A 15,915-nucleotide genomic window follows, 5' to 3' on the forward strand; every position below is an offset into this window, starting at 1 on the left:
AGGCTTATGAAACTAAAAAGATTGCAAAATAGTTACCAAATATCCTCAGTTCTTGTTCATCGTACATTTGAAAATAAGCTTACAGTCTCTTGTGACAGAGTCATCTGTGCAAGACAAAGTTACATACAAAATGGTTTTGTTTGTCATAACTACAGGAAGATCCTTTACAGGCACCTTGCACCAGAAATAAACAAACTGCTTCATAGAAGGAAAGCCTTAAAGGAAAGACTTCTAATTTAAGACTTCTTTCAGCACAAGACAAACTCAAGAAAGGTATTCTATGAAAAGAAAAAGAACGTATATGAAGTGTTAATCCATGAAATTATAAATCTGAAGTATTTCAGAATAATTTATCACAGAAGATGCTTTCTGAGCAATGGACTCAACAGCTACTCACTACTACAACATTTACAAAGCATGAATACAATATATAAAGCTATGTATCGAACATTACAAACATAGAATATTCTTAGATATCAAACATTTGTGCCAGTATATAAAGACACGTGGCACAGGTAAACGTCTAATCTCAGTGAAGTTAGCAATGAAAATTCTCATAATTTCAGCATTATTTGAGGATTTACGGCCATTCTACCTCCTCTGGAAACAGAAGTAAGACTTACAAACCTTCACCCAAAGAAAATGTCTGAATTTTAGAAAAGTTTAAATGATTTAGTAATATAACATAGTTTTTCCATGTAGTGAACAATACCTTGAAGAAGTTACAAAGATTTCTGGATGCAGGGGGTTTTCACCGGAAATTATCTGATTTAATCAGAGAAGGCCAAAGTTTTGATTCGCAACATGTGAAACATATTGAATGCATAAATAAAGCAAGCCTTTCAAGTTTATTTTTTTAAGAAAATAATAAACGTTCAGGAATAACTGTTGTCCTCCTCCTCCCATCCTTTCTACTTGACAGTAGCTGTTAAGAAAGATTATTTAGCAGTCTACCAACTCTACAGTTGTATCTTTGATTTAAAAGGTTGTTAACTAGCTACATTAGCTGGTAGATCATTTACAACTATTTTTGAAATGCAATGCTGATACTCCTGAGCTACTGCAAGTTACTCCAAAACTAGGTAATATTCTAAGAACTATTAAGTTATATACATACATAAAATATACAAGCTTTTTTTAGTAAGAAAAAGACATTGGTTTCCTACTCAGTGTTTGAGTAGAACATTTTGAGCATGGAAGTACTTTAAATGAAAATTCAATAAATAGGTCTAAGTACAACACTGAAATACTGAGATAGTAGTAATTTACGAATGAGAAGAGTCGTCCAAACTCCCCCACTGCAGCATAAACAAACTGGACTAATCCATAAGCAAAACTAAGATTAGCGAATGACTATTCATTTGAAAGCCCCTACTAACTGGATGATTTAATTTCATATTTTGCTTCTCAATTTATTTAAAAAAAAAAAAAATGTTTTCTAGCTTCATGAATGTCAAATAAATAGGAAGAAAAATTGCCCATTGTAGAGATTAGATCATGTTAGTGTTTGCCAAGCTACTGGTAGCATTCAGACATGGTAACTTAAAGCTCAGTGGTCACGTCTGCTTGAGTGAAGTGTACAGCACGCGGACTCAGAGGGTGTTAATCATGAGAACGTAGCTGCTGGGTTTTGGTGGTGTCAAGATTTCTCCCTGGCTCTGCTAAGTGCCAAGGTGTGTTGGTTCCATGCTCACTGAAAAATACCCCATGGCTGACAATAAAAATGGCATTTTACCTTTTAAACCTCAAACTACAAGCACAGCACAGCCCATCCTTCATCTAGAAGCAAGCTAGTTATATATACTTCTATATGCTTACCTTTAGCAGTTATACTTTAAGGGATTTTGCTAGAGACAAAAGTAAAAAAGTTGACATTATGTGTGGTGAATTGCCATCTGAACCCACTCTTAGGCCATATTAATACCTCAAGGTTTCCAAATGCTTGTTTTCAGATTAGACTCAAATTTGAATCTCAGAATTTAGTTGTTTATATTACGATGCCTATGACACAAAAAGATTCAATCCCAAAAGTGATATTGATAGCAGCCATCTTGTAGAACACTAGGTCAGTCCCCATCCTGCTTTGGATGTCATTCTGTCAAAATGTGTCATTTTGAAAAATATTTTTAATTTCAAATCATATTTTAGGAGAGCATTAAAACAACAGCATTTCATATATTCAGTTTTCAAAATTCTGCTGTTGATTTACAGGTAAGCTCTACCATAACTGCAGAAGTGCAAGTGCATAGTTACACAGTTAGGAATTGTAATATATTAAAAGAATGGTTCACACTGTACACTTACAGTGAAATAGCAGTAAAGTGTACACGTGTTGTGTGCTCAGACATTGCACAACATGGGTTTGGTAAACAATTCTAATTACAAAGTTCTAGCAGTGGTGGGGTAGAGGGGTGGGTTGTTATTAGGCTATGGGGTTTGGTTTTCTTTTTTCCTCCTCCAGAAATTGATGATAATGCCAACATCTTCGTCATGTAGGCAACTATCGCCTCTGGGCATGATTCAAGGTATAAACTGATGAAGTCACTCCTGGCTTCAGTGCCTTCCATCTGGATTTCTTGCCCCTCCTCCCTCATCACATTAAACCAAATGGGACCAGTTAGGTCATTCAAGCTAACACTCCTTTGATTCAAATGTTTAAACATTATTAACGGAGAACTGTGGAATTTATTTTCACTACTAGTTAAACAAAGTTCATGCTCAAATGATCTTCAATGCATTGTATAAAGCTTTCACCAGAGGGAAATGAAGATATACAAGTCATTTCTTGAGGCTGGCAATACTCCCTAGTTAACTACATATAGTAATCAGTCTACCATATCTCAGTAACCTTCTAGGTACCCAAACTACAGGAGTTCTCTCCCAGCCGTGTGAAAATTGAAACACTTTCCTTGGGCCAACACAGAGAAGCCAAAAAGATGCTGTTGCTGTCTGGAATACACTATGTGCCCATAGCAGTGGCTCCTTTTCCCTCTCTCCCGGCACAACAGTAAGATTTCCTTTAGCTGAGCCAAGAAGGGTGCCATGGCCAACATACTCACTCATTAGGGCAAGGCAACTCTGGATTCAGCTACAAACAGATGGATTGCACAAGAGAATTGGGGGCGGGCGGGGAGGGAAGATGACGACTTATACAAGAGAGGTACAAGAAGGCACCAGTGGCACTCTGAACAAAGAACTTCTTCACTGGGATGCTTTCTTCCTATTCTGCAGAATGGTAGCAGAGGAACCCCCTCCAGAAGTCAGAATGCAGGCTGTGGAGGAGGTCAGGCACCTGAGGCAGAGCTGGCTTTGCTTTTTAATATTTTTTAAAATAATAAAAATACCATAATACTCTAAACAATAATCACTGAAAATTATTTCTGAATTTTATCCTACTAACAACTGTGTATATTTATTTTCTTAAACATACAATTACCACAGAAGAGATAAATTGGTTTTTGCATACTTAAGTATATCCGTGCACACATCCTTCAAGTTTGGATACATACACACCATGAACTTCTCATTTCAATAGACACAATCTAGAATATCCCAACTTTTTTTTTTAATTTAAGTCTATTCACTTTGGAAGTCATGCCAAAAGGTATCCACTAGTTACCTGAAAATTTTCATAGTACAGCATCATCCCTGAAACATACCAAGGACACAAAGACAACAAACACAATAGAAAAACAGATGTTTATTGCCCAAAAGGTTGCATCACCTAGCATTCAAATACTGTGAATTGGAAGTATATTGTTGGAAATTATTAGGAAAAACCCCCAGAGACTAAGCACTTCATAAATTTAATATGCATAATGCTTAACTTTTGCTTATTTAACACTGAAATATCTCTCTAGATTAGGTTATTACAAGGCTACTTAGGTAAGAATATGAACAACCTTCTTCCTTAAGTTCTAATAAAGCTCACTTAGAAGAGAGAGCGCTATTTAAAAAAAAAAAAAAGCCAAACTTTGTCTTTAGGTTTTCTTTACATCAGAAAACAGTCTCTGGACTTGGGCTCATTTCACCACAGAAAACTGAGTTATATAGGAAAAATAGGCACATGCCTTGCTAAAGAACAAAACATAAAACAGATTCACCATCTAGCAACAAAGCAGCTACCAAAAACAAAGAGCAGTAAGAAGCAACAACACCACACTATACTCCTAACAAGAGGCCAACACAGGTTTACTACTCCTGAAATCCCAAACATACTTGGCAGAGATATATCACCATTAATTTGTGCATCTCTATCAAGGCACAGCACTGCAGTTTTAGCATACCCTGAGGTTTCCAAAATTGGATTTTCAGAAGTCAGCAATCTTCTTAGCACTGTATTTTGAGGTAGATTAAAAAAAGTTAAAAGCATTCAGTTTGTCTGCCTTTTCTCCCTACCTTGCATTACAGTTCTCCCATACCTTTCAATGCAGTATTTGGAACAGGTCTCTATCCTCCTCCTAAGGATTCTTTGGTGACCAAGGGACCAGCCCCTTCAGCAGCCCACAGCTTCACCAGATAACAATATTAAATTGTGTCTCTAATTGAATGTCCCCAGCTTTTCAACTGCCAGGAGCATGAAGTTTGTAATAGAAAGTAATACAAATACAACGTTGCCCTTCCTTAACTTTTGACTTTTCCTTGTAGTCAATACCTAGCCCACTGTTGTTGCTCAAGTCTTTGAGGCAACACACCAAACTTAGGGTGGTTGGTTTCATGGTCGGACTCAGTCTCCAGTTCTCGGATTACCAGTTGCTGCCAGCAACGCTGAAGGAGTAACCGACACCAGGTGACACTGAACATTTGTGCTGATAACACAGGAAAACATGAGCTTGCTCAAGCTGAGGGGAGAACCAAACACCTATTTTCCACTCCCCCACCCCCAGCAATGTCAGTTCAAACAATTCATGGAATTATGAAGTCAGACATCTCAGAAATAGCTATTTTAATCATAGCCTTGATGCAAAAATAAACAAAACAAAAAAAAATCACCTCAGCCATGAAAGTTTCCTAGTACTGTTTATAAATAAAGTTGTTGGTTTGTTTTTGAGGGGTTGTTTGGTTATTGTTTTGTTGTGTTGGGCTGTTTTGTTTTTTTTTAAACTTCTGCACATATCCAGCTCAAAAGGGTGCCAGTTGGATCTGAATAAAAAAATTTCTTTCCATTTATTTGAAGACACAGTGTGAAAGTCATCATGAAGAACAAGCGTGAACCTATGCATTTTAGTATATGGATTTAGCTTAGGGACTTTTTAGTTTGATGCTCTGATAGATGAACAATTTGAAATCATATTAAGACACAGTAGCCTTTTTTCTCCTTTCATGATCCTGACAGTATTAAATTATACTATTATTTTAGAGTATTTTAAGTCATTAAGTGCAATAGTGAAAGTAAGATCAGGCACAAGATCATTACCCAATCTATTTTAAGCAAAACCTGTTGTTGTAAAATAAGTAAATGCATAAGCTTTTTTAAAAGGCATTAGTCCAATTTCACTGGTGCAGTATGCTTAAATCACTTCCTTGAAAAAGCATATGATCCCTGACCACTAGCTAGTAATCCTGAAATATCCAAGCTATTCAACATGTAGAACAGCTAAGTATACAGGACTTTGACAGAAAGGTGCATACTAATAGACAAATTATCACATAAGTACTGTTAGAATGACAGCAATCCTGGTAACAAAACCCCATACTTACCCACTTTCTAGAAGCCTCATTCCAAAAAACATTCCTTATGAAATACCACTTTTAAATATTCCTTTTACAGTGGTAAACTGCTCAGAGATACTATTTTTTTAAAGAAAAAAACAACCCAAAACAAACAAACAAACAAAAAACCCCCACCCAAAACCACAGGGTAAGTTTTTTCTTCAGCTTGCTAAAGATGATTAAGTAGCCTAAAAATCCTTCTCAGTGTAAGCACCACACCCAAGAATCTGCATCATTACATTCGATTTAGATAGGTTGGTCAGTACTACACACACAAGATACTATTCTAAACCATACCTATCCTGGCAAATGTGAACAGAATCAGTTACACATGCACAGAGGGGGTATAAGATAGCAAAGGGAGCTGCAAGTACTGCACATCTGGAGGCCGTTTGATAAACATTCTCAGGAAACACCCTTTCTACAATAGTTTTGAGTGCCTGCAAATACTAATTTATAAGGAAAAAAGCCATTATCTGCTAGCTGACATTTTACTGGAAACAAGCCTGAAATTTCAATAAATCAAACAAGTGACTCCTGCTCGCCAAAAACCAACAAAGCACGGGAAGGCAACACTTACACAACCAACACACTCGTGCACACGACACAAACACACCACTTACCACAATACTGTACCATGGTCAAGGCAGTAACACTGGAAAACATATTGAAGACTAATCAATAGTACCGAAGAGGACTACATTTTAAATATATTGACTGAACAGTATCTCTAATAGAACATCTACAGTAATTTTAAGGTAAATCATTTCAGCACTTCCCCTATCTATGCAAAATGGCTGATTTTCTCTCGCATTCTATAGCTTTTAAATATCTTAACTGCCAGCTAAAGTATTTTGGGTAAAGAACTGAATAGAACCAGCAACAATATTAATGCAAGTACCTGACTACAGTTCTATGATTTTTGTTTTTTCTTTATAGCTCTGAAGACTGAAACAATTTTTAGAGGCATAACTCTTAGAAAGGTGTGTTCTGGAGCCAAACTGGTACACTCAAAAGAATGTACGAACAACCTCAAAGCAAGAAAACTCTTCTCGCTTTGAACCTTCCCAAAGCACAAGAGCTCTTTTATCTTGTTACATTCTGTCCATGCAGAACAGCTTCCAAATCATGCATAAAGCATGGAGAAAGAACATCATAATAATATTTAACAGCAATTTTTCTTCTGGAATTGCATTGCTGTACTAGTCAAAAAGTCCCCAAGGAACATTCATGTATTAAGCTGACTCGCTGGACAAATAAGAACCAATCTTTTTTTTTTGAGTTATGGCAGAGTCTTGATAGTTTAATGAAGTTAATTTGACAAAAAAATAATAACTTATGCCTGTCTTCAGTAAGTGTAATTGATGACTATTTCACCGACATTTTTGTATCATGATCTTTACTGTCAGAATTAAAGGGAGATGCTCTTTTTGGAGAAAAATACTATTTTCTTGCTGAATTAAAATAGTGCAAGAAAGCTTATCAAGTAAGACTTCGGGTTTACAGTGTTTAACTAGCCACCACCAAAACTCAGCTAACAGAACAGTGAAGCTGAAATAACCACTGTCTGGGATTTTGTTCTGGGTTTTGCTAAATATGAAGGTACAACCAGAATGTTTCCAAAGATGTCATTTATTCAAGAATAACTTATTTGGCTTTCCATAAATATACTTCAACAATATTAATGTTTACCAAGGACATAAAAAATTTAAATTAAAAAAAAAATAAAAATTCAAACTGGGAGTTACAAGCTCCAGTATGTTTTATATGCAATGTCTGCTAACTTAAGAACTCACCTGAAGCTAAGCGAAGCCAATCATTGACAAAGCATAGAATCTCATTTTCCAAAAAGGCTCTGAAAATTATAAAAAGCCATATCCAAATGCTTACAGAAAAATCCTGAACCAGAATCTTTTCCTCTGGTGAGTTTGCTTAGAAAAGGTCCGTGCTCCTGAGTTTGCAGCCAATCTCACTGATTTACCTGAAAAGTATGCAAAGGACTTGACTGCTTGTCCTTCCAGTTTAAGGGAGGATTTGCAGTCCTTCCATCTTCCCGGCATGTGGGACTCTTCCAGAAAAAATGTACCCACTTAATACATCCATCATTCACTGAAAGACCCTCACTCTTAATCTTAAATTCATTCTAGCTTCAAACTTTGGGGTTTTCCTTTCCTTTTTCTGAAAAAGCACAAACAGTCTAATAGGAAACATCGATGTACCAACTTGGATAATCAGCAAAACCAAAAGGGATAGCAGAGTTGCTTGAAAAGATACAATAAGACATTCTCTGCTTTTTAAAACCTTTGTGTAGAGTACAAAGAGCAAGAGTAAACGTGTGCTAGCCAAGGAAACATACACTTACGTATGAGGCATGTGTATATACATAAGCAGAAACGCAAGTAAGAAATCACTGCAGCAACACATAAAAAATATAATGCATTTCAAACAAAGATGGAGGAACAACAGCATATCTTTCTCCATTTTAGATCTACGTAAGTTGAAAATATGCGTTTTATTTTCATTAGTCAAGGGTAGACTAGACATTAGCATAATAACCAGAACAGTTAAATCTGTTTTGAACACATCAAGACAAGAGAGCAGTTCCAACCCTGATGCCTTGCCTACAGCAGTACTCTCAAAACCGCTAAGTCTACATTACTACAACTTTACCTAACAGTGGAGGTACATAGGGAGAAAAAGATTTATTACAAAAGCAGGCCAACATTACTATTAAAAGCATATTGTGAATGGCTCTCTATACTGATACAAAACACAAAAGTATTTAAAGCAGCTCTGAAATACTGACATATGCATTTAGGAGAACTATCTACCCAAAAAGTCTACAATGACAATCACTGCCTTTTCTTATGACGTGATCATGCCAAGTTGTCTATCTCAAAAATATGATGCCTCAGGGTAGAGCAAAGAAGTCTTTCAAGTTATCTCCTCTAGAATAGAAATTAGTTGTCTAGTTTAAAGAGATGTTATCTCATGCTACGTGAAGGAAGAAGCCATACACTCCTTTCAACTCTCCCCATCAGATGTGTGTGTATAATTTTTTCTACAGTTTACTTTAATTGCTACCACATTCCAGCATTCATTTTTAGCTCAGGGCAACCACTGTTGTTTCTGAGCTAGCTATACAAGTGACTGCCAAGTTGGGCAAGAAGCAAGTCAATGTTGCTTTGGCATCATACGGTTGTAAACATTTTCATTTAACTCTTAGATGAAAAGTCAAAAATACATCAAGAAAGCTGGATACTACCACTACTTACAAGAAATGTAAGAAAGGCTCCTTCTTGCCATGATCAGATTCCGGGAATGCTGAACACACCTTTAAAAAGTTGATCGGTCTAGCAAAGAGACATATCCAAACCCCTACAATGCACCCTCACTGGACATAGCTTTACAATTACTAGGCTATTTGCTTCTCACTAGAACAGATATTGCCAAAAATCTATTCTGAACTTCAGATTGCAAACCATGCGCCTTTAAAAAATAATGTTTAAAAAAATCAAGCTTTTGATAACTAACTTATTCTTTCACATCCCAGGTTTTGTGATTAATTTCTTGCTTTCTCTCCCCTCTGCCCCCAATGAATTAGCAGCTAGCAAGCTCTACTGTATAACCTACTCCTGGATTTCAGTATACACAACATCCAGCAGCTAGCAATTTTCTTCCTTGACAATCCATTCATGTTTGTAAGATCTAAACCTAGTTCAAGGAGCCATCATGTTACACACTTAATAAAAGTTTCTACAACTTTCTGAAGTCTAGCCAAATTTTTGAATGTGTAGTACAAGAATTGTTGCATCAGAACAAGATCAAGAGTGTGGTTTGAGGCAGAATATGACAGAATAAGCACATTATGTTTTACACATTCACATTTTTTCTCCTAACAAATAAAAGAAAACGTTAACTTAAGTCTTATTAATCTCAAAAAACTCCATACATGTCTCTTACACTGACAGAACACTTGCTCTGAAGAACTGCTATTGAAAGACAATATTCAGAAAGACTCTTTCAAGCTGGGTTTGGCTTAGTTTCACATGATCCGCAAAACCTTATTCTGCTACAATGCCTACATATGTTACGCAGGGAACAGGATTCATTACCAAGTCCAGAATAAAGATCAATCTACCGCTAAGAAACAAAAGAGATCAAGAGAGGCAGACAGATAAGGAACAAGAAAAATGTTGAAAGCACAGACTGATGCAGTGCTACGTTGCTTCAGTGCACAAAACCCCACCAATGTTTGCTACCTTTCACAAGAATATTGAAGAAAGAATATGAAAAACAAAAAGTGACTTTGGGAATATTTACAGGGAACATCTTTCAAATGTGTGATGTAGTACAGTAGAAATAAAAAAATTGTCTTTTAAGTCTTAATAAACTGCTGTAGAGTACTGCATCTTAACCAACCAAACACACAGAGTAAGCTTTTGTAGTTAACAATAAGATTGCAAGAACAATAAGAAACCAGTAGATCAAGGTCTAATTTGCTCTTTAGTGCTATTAAGATCTCTCCTTTATTAATGGCACAAACTTTATGAACTGGAAAATCAGATTTCAACTGTTGTTCTGTCTGAAATAATTTAGACATTTTGTGATTGTTTACAATAACAAGAGATCACCTGTCAGTGATGCTCTAAGCATATGACTCACTGATGGGGCAGGCCAAAGAACTCATTTTACTGACCTCTCTTTCCTCACCAGAGCACATTATTAGCATGCTGCCAACCACCACAAGGTCCAAAAGTGCACCCAGCACTTAAAAAAAAAAGAGCACTCTAGCTAGACATCACGCATTGAATGCCTGAGCAGCTAAAAAAGCATCAATTGCTATAGCTACTGATTCTGCTATTCCTAATTCTGCGTGGCCTGCAAAGGCTCTAGACTAAAACACCTTTTCAAATGAGTATATTTAGAAAAAGAAAAAATAAGTGGGCTTGGTGAATGGAAGATAAGAAAATTCCAGTTTAAAAAAAAAAAAAGCTATACGCAGTCTAGCTATATGGAGGTATTAGGCAGCATTGGTCTGAAGACTTCAGTCAGCAGTTATCAGCTGATCAACGGCAACTCTGGAACTCCAAGAATCTGCACACTCAAAACTTCTCTACCTAGTGTTTCACTGTAGTATCAAGTGATCAGTGGCGGCGTTACTATACAAAACTGTTATATGAGGGGAGGAAGAGGAAAAGGGAGTAGGAAGAATCCACACATTGCAATTACCACACATTAGCAGTTCAGGAGCAGGAATTGTGTGACCCCACAGCACGCAGAGCAATCATGGCAAGTCACAGGCAGACCACACTTAAATCAGTTGAGGAGATTTGGTAAAGAGCTGCAATTCTGTTTTAAAGCAGTAACAAGATGTACAGTAGAACTGAAGAAGCCGGAAAATAAGATTCTTTAGCATAGGGAGCATGGCTTAAAAATAGTTTGAAGACTTAGAAATCTTATTCACCTGTGTGAATGATGTACTCTGAATAAATCAGCTACCTCCAACAGTAAGAACAGAAAGTGAACAAAAATTTGCTGATGAAATGAGTAAATGAGAACGGAATCATGTAGTGCAGATGTTACATTTTTTTGCTGTACTGTATACACTGGTAGACTGGGTGGAGGGGTGGTGTTAATATAAGAGATACATAATGTATTTCTGTACTGTATTTGTTTTGATAAAATTATTATCTAAAATAATTTGCTTGCATTAATTTGCCATTCCCATATCCAATAACAAATTAAATTCTGGTAATTAAATTCCCTAATTGGTTGCATTCTGCAATGGTAGGAAGTCCCTTAATCAGAACAAGAAGTGTTTTCCTTTGACTTTCCATTACCTGTGGAATTGACAAAAATACCACGTGTACTTTTAAATGGCAGCAAGGCTAGCCGCTTACTAAGAGGAAACTACGTCAATAAAAACCACAAAAGCAGAGTTTTTCTGGCAACTACTCCTGAATCCCAAACCAATTCTTGCTCTATTTTACTGTCTGGACTACAATTTAGGTGATAGCAGGTAAACAGACTTTGCTCTGTAAGCCACTGAAGACCAGGTGCAGGTTTAAGGGCAAAAATCTCACCACTACACTTGTTTTATCAAAAGTCTCATTTTACCAGATACCTCCTAGAGATAAGTGAAGGCCGATCCAAATTTAACAGTGGAAGAACAAGTATACAGTTTGCCTGTCCTGTAGGCATGTTTGTATCAACTGCATGTGAACCCTTTGTGCTAGCAGTGCCCCCATGAAACTATCAGTTTGTGCAGTTGCCAGTGCAACTGCATTAGCAACTACACGCGTGCAGCCCCTGGATGTATTTTAGTTTACTCTGTTCCAACAGTTGTTTTTGAAACCATAATACTACTTTTGATAAACGTGAATCTGTCTCCCGAGAGGAAAACCCCATACTCTTGCACCGAGCACAGCAGTTCTTTCAACAACCTCAAAACCTAAGGTAAAATACTTTGGAGGTTGGTATTTAGAAGTAGAGCTATAATACAGCTTATTTCCCAACACACTTATATTGGGCTGACTGTACCCAAGTAAGCACCTCATTCCAGATGTCATAGTTGGCTAGTCAAACAAGCGACCGAAGTCATTAGCACACCTGCTGCCTAGGAGACAAGAAGGTATGGCCATAGACTTTAGAGTACAACTTCTTGCAATGCCTTTACAGGGTTAGCAAGTGATAAGTCAGTTCTCGGTTCTGGGACAGGACCATTTTCATGCTCTGCATCTGCACAGAACCAGGGACAGTAATATGAAATCCACACTAAAGCTCCCAGTTTCACTGCAAATATAACGCAAGTCTGCAAGATGTCTTAGACCTGCTACAACAACTTCCCAAGTCCTCCAAGAAAACAGTTGTACTAATACATTTTTCAGAAGAACACACAAGAAGTATTGGGTTTCATCCTCTGGGATTCTAGCAACTCTGTGGCATGATGAATAGAAAGAAGTATCCGAGAATGAATAAGAGTATAATAGCAAAATAAGAATCAGAAGCTCCAAGTACAGAAAGTTGATATTAGCAAGGGGCAGACTAAGCATGCTAGTCTGTCTTTCTGCACTTGTACCACATGAGTCGTACTCTAATTTACCAGCAGTAACAAAAACATGTAGAATATGCTTGCATACATAGTAAGATGATTTAATAGCTCAGTACCACTGAAAGAGAACATTCCTATTTTTCCCCCCCTCTTGTTCTGAGAAACTGTTCTTTGTGCTTACCCTGTCCTGGGCTCTTTTCATCAAGTTCCTCTGAACCAAGTAAAATCAGTTTTATTTACTAAATCAAGAAGAGTAAATCCAACAAAAAAAATTGTTTCCTGCCATTTTGGTGAGTTAAATTAACTCACAGAAGTGCTCAAGTGCCACAGTCAGTGCATGGGAGGAAACCCAGACAGCACAGCCATCAACAGGAAAGGGAAGAAAGAAGGAAGAAAAACTCCTTCCTTCAGCATGAGCAACAAGCTGTTAGAAATGGCAGAACTGGCCATGAAACTCAAGCCTGAGGCAACATCATATTTTTTCCCTTTTCTTGATCCTTTACCCTGATGATTCAAAAGAAGTAACAAATACATTTTGTGCACACAAAAATGCACTGTCTGCCTCTCCCCACCAAAACTTCTTAAACACACACACTTACCTAGATGCCCTTCAAGTTTCAAGATCAAAGTTGTAAAGGACAAACCGAGTCACTGTGTTCTATAACCCACAAAGCCAGGCAACCATACCACACCACCACATCAGATTTTATTTAAAAAAAAAAAAAAGGAAGATACATGGGAAAAACGAATTCATTTGTAAAAACAGCTATTTAAGAATATATTTGTTTACTTCAAAATTAAAGTATCTGAAGTTCAAGTTTTTGATTTGTCAGCTTTGCAGCTGACTTGCCTTTGAAAACACCAGCTTTATGTGCAGTTCTCGTTCGATAATACAGTGCTTTAGTGTTTGCACTCTTCAGGAAATGGTACTTCTTCCAAAACATATTTATTTAAAAGCAAATTTAATTTGTGCACTCAACAAAAGCATACCAATAAGGACACTTACATGAAGTCTGCGCATGCTGTAGGCATTTTAAGCTGCTGTATCTCTTCAAGAAAAAAAAAAAAAAACAACCATACACAACTTTAGTTCATTATGTTGTGCTCCACAGAATTACTACACTAGAAACGTTACGGAAAAAAAACATGTCCTCTGATCTGTGTTGTTTTAACGCAGGTATTCACGAGTACTATGCTTGCAGGCTAAACTCCCTTTATTTGCTCTTTTGCCGGAATGAAAGCCTCCATACAGCAACAGAGAAGAAAAAGATAAAAATTAAACAGAGGAAAATGGGATTTCATCGACACAACAACGATCTTGAGGGAAGGGCAGGCGAGTCTTTTAAAAGCTAGTTTTACCCGAAGACGACTGAGTTGCTGCGGACCACATACACGCCATCACGTGCATCCTGTAAGTAACTGTCGGTTTCGTGCCGGGGGCCAGCACTACCCCTCCGGGAGCAGAAGGCGACCACGCGGTGCGGCTTCAGGCCACGCCGCCGCCGGGGAGGGCTCCGGGCCCCGCAGCGCCCGCTCCCAGCAGCGATGCTGCGGGAACCGCCTCCCGGCGCCCCCCAGACAAAGAGTGCTGCGGCGGCCGGTCTGAGGGGAGGACGCGACCCCGGGTGCGTTCCCCCTGCTGGAGGCCAGCTCTCGGCAGCGAGGAGGGCGCCTTCCTCCTCCTCCTCCTCCCCACCCGGAGCCGGGACGGGGACAAAGGAGAAGCGGGAGAGCTGCAGAGACCGGTGGCGGGACTCTCGCCAGCGGCTCCTGCCCCGCCGGGGAAGGGCTTCTCTGCCCCGCCGCCACGCCGGGCACCGCCGCCCGGCCCTGCGCTGAGGCGGGCGCTCGGGGGAGAACAGAGGCGAGAACAGGAGCCCGCGCGGAGCCGGGCGGCGGGGCCGTCCGCCTCAAGGTGACACCCGCGGCCTCCCCCGCGCCCCGGCTGCCTCCTCACCTGGCACCTGCAGACGATGTCGGCGTCCTGCGCCAGCAGATCCACCACCTTGCCTTTGCCCTCGTCGCCCCACTGGGCCCCCAGCACGACGGTCACCTTGTTGCCGGGGAGGCGGGCGGCGCACTCGCCGTTGGGGATGGCGGGCGCTGGGGCGCCATGCTCCGCCATGGCTCGCGCTGCCCGCTCCGGCTCCGCTCCAGGCACATGCGGCAGCGCGCGGCGGCTCCGCTCCTCCCAGCCGGGCGGGCGGTAGCGCCGCTGCCGCGTCCAGGTGCCGCCGCCTACCGGCCCCGCCAGCGCGGCCTCCTCCCGCTGCTCCCTACCAGGCAGACCCCTACCCTCAGGCGGAGCCCCGCTCCGCTTCCCCGCGGAAAACCGGAGCCACCGTCGCCGCTCCCGGCCGTATTTTTTTCCCTTGTGCCGCTCTCTCGCACCGCGCGGCCCGGACTACATTACCCAGCACGCTTCGCGGCCTGCCCCGCGCAGGGCGCTGCGTGCAGCCGGGCGCGGTGCACGCTGGGGCGCGTAGTCCTCGTGGGCCGCACCTGTGGCAGGGATGGTTCCTTGCCGGTTGCCCCATGCGCCTCCGCGGCAGCGCGAGGCCGTGTCGGTTGGGGACCGGGTCGGGAGGGGCTGCGGAGGAGCCGCCATGGCGCTCCGCCGGGCATTGCTGGCCCTGCTGTGGCTGGATGGCGGCTGCGCCTTCTGGAGGTGGAAGGAGGGGGCGAGGGGCGCTGAGGGGAGCCGTGCGGGGAGGCCTTTGTGCGTCGGGCGAGGCCTCGGCTCAAAATGTGCTCAAGCTGCGGCCTTGCGTCTGGTGGCCGCAGATCCTGTGTCCGTTGCCCAGGGCTGGCGCTCTGGGACGCAGCAGCGTGCAGCCTGACGTGCTACAGGTGTCCTCGCACAGCTCCTGAGCCAGAGTGGGTGCCTCCGGTCCCTGCCAGCCGGGGGGTCTCGGTGCTGGTGTGGCTCCCCGTTTCCCCTCACCTTGCATCTGCTGTGGGCAAGGCGTACCCGTGGCTCCTGTCGATGTCAAACCTGCAAATGTGTGTTTGCAGCTTTGCCTAGGTGGTTAGTTTTGCTGACTTAAGAAATTCATGTTTTTTAGAACCAGGGGCTAGATGTAACAGGCCATTTCCTCTAGAGACAGTGAAACATGGCCCCAAGGTTATTCATGAGGAAAAAAAATAAT

General features: G+C 40.7%; 1 protein-coding gene across 2 annotated transcripts in view; it reads right to left on the bottom strand.

Moving 5' to 3' along the window:
* Positions 1-15,166, bottom strand: part of ADSS2 (adenylosuccinate synthase 2) — a 38,521-nt gene extending 23,355 nt beyond the window's left edge. Inside the window, exons 1-2 of one of the 2 annotated variants that reach the window (XM_075748822.1) lie at positions 14,126-14,176; positions 13,773-13,815 (exon numbers count right to left, since the gene is read on the bottom strand). In XM_075748822.1, the coding sequence (XP_075604937.1) occupies positions 13,773-13,787 (15 nt within the window). In that variant the 5' untranslated portion in view covers positions 13,788-13,815; positions 14,126-14,176. Of the gene's footprint in view, positions 1-13,772; positions 13,816-14,125; positions 14,177-14,723 lie in introns of those variants that run through there. The other variant, XM_075748821.1, reaches the window with a different exon arrangement.
* Positions 15,167-15,915: the final 749 nt, after the last annotated feature.

This window comes from Balearica regulorum, chromosome 3 (assembly GCF_011004875.1).
Source record: "Balearica regulorum gibbericeps isolate bBalReg1 chromosome 3, bBalReg1.pri, whole genome shotgun sequence".
Taxonomy (NCBI): domain Eukaryota; kingdom Metazoa; phylum Chordata; class Aves; order Gruiformes; family Gruidae; genus Balearica; species Balearica regulorum.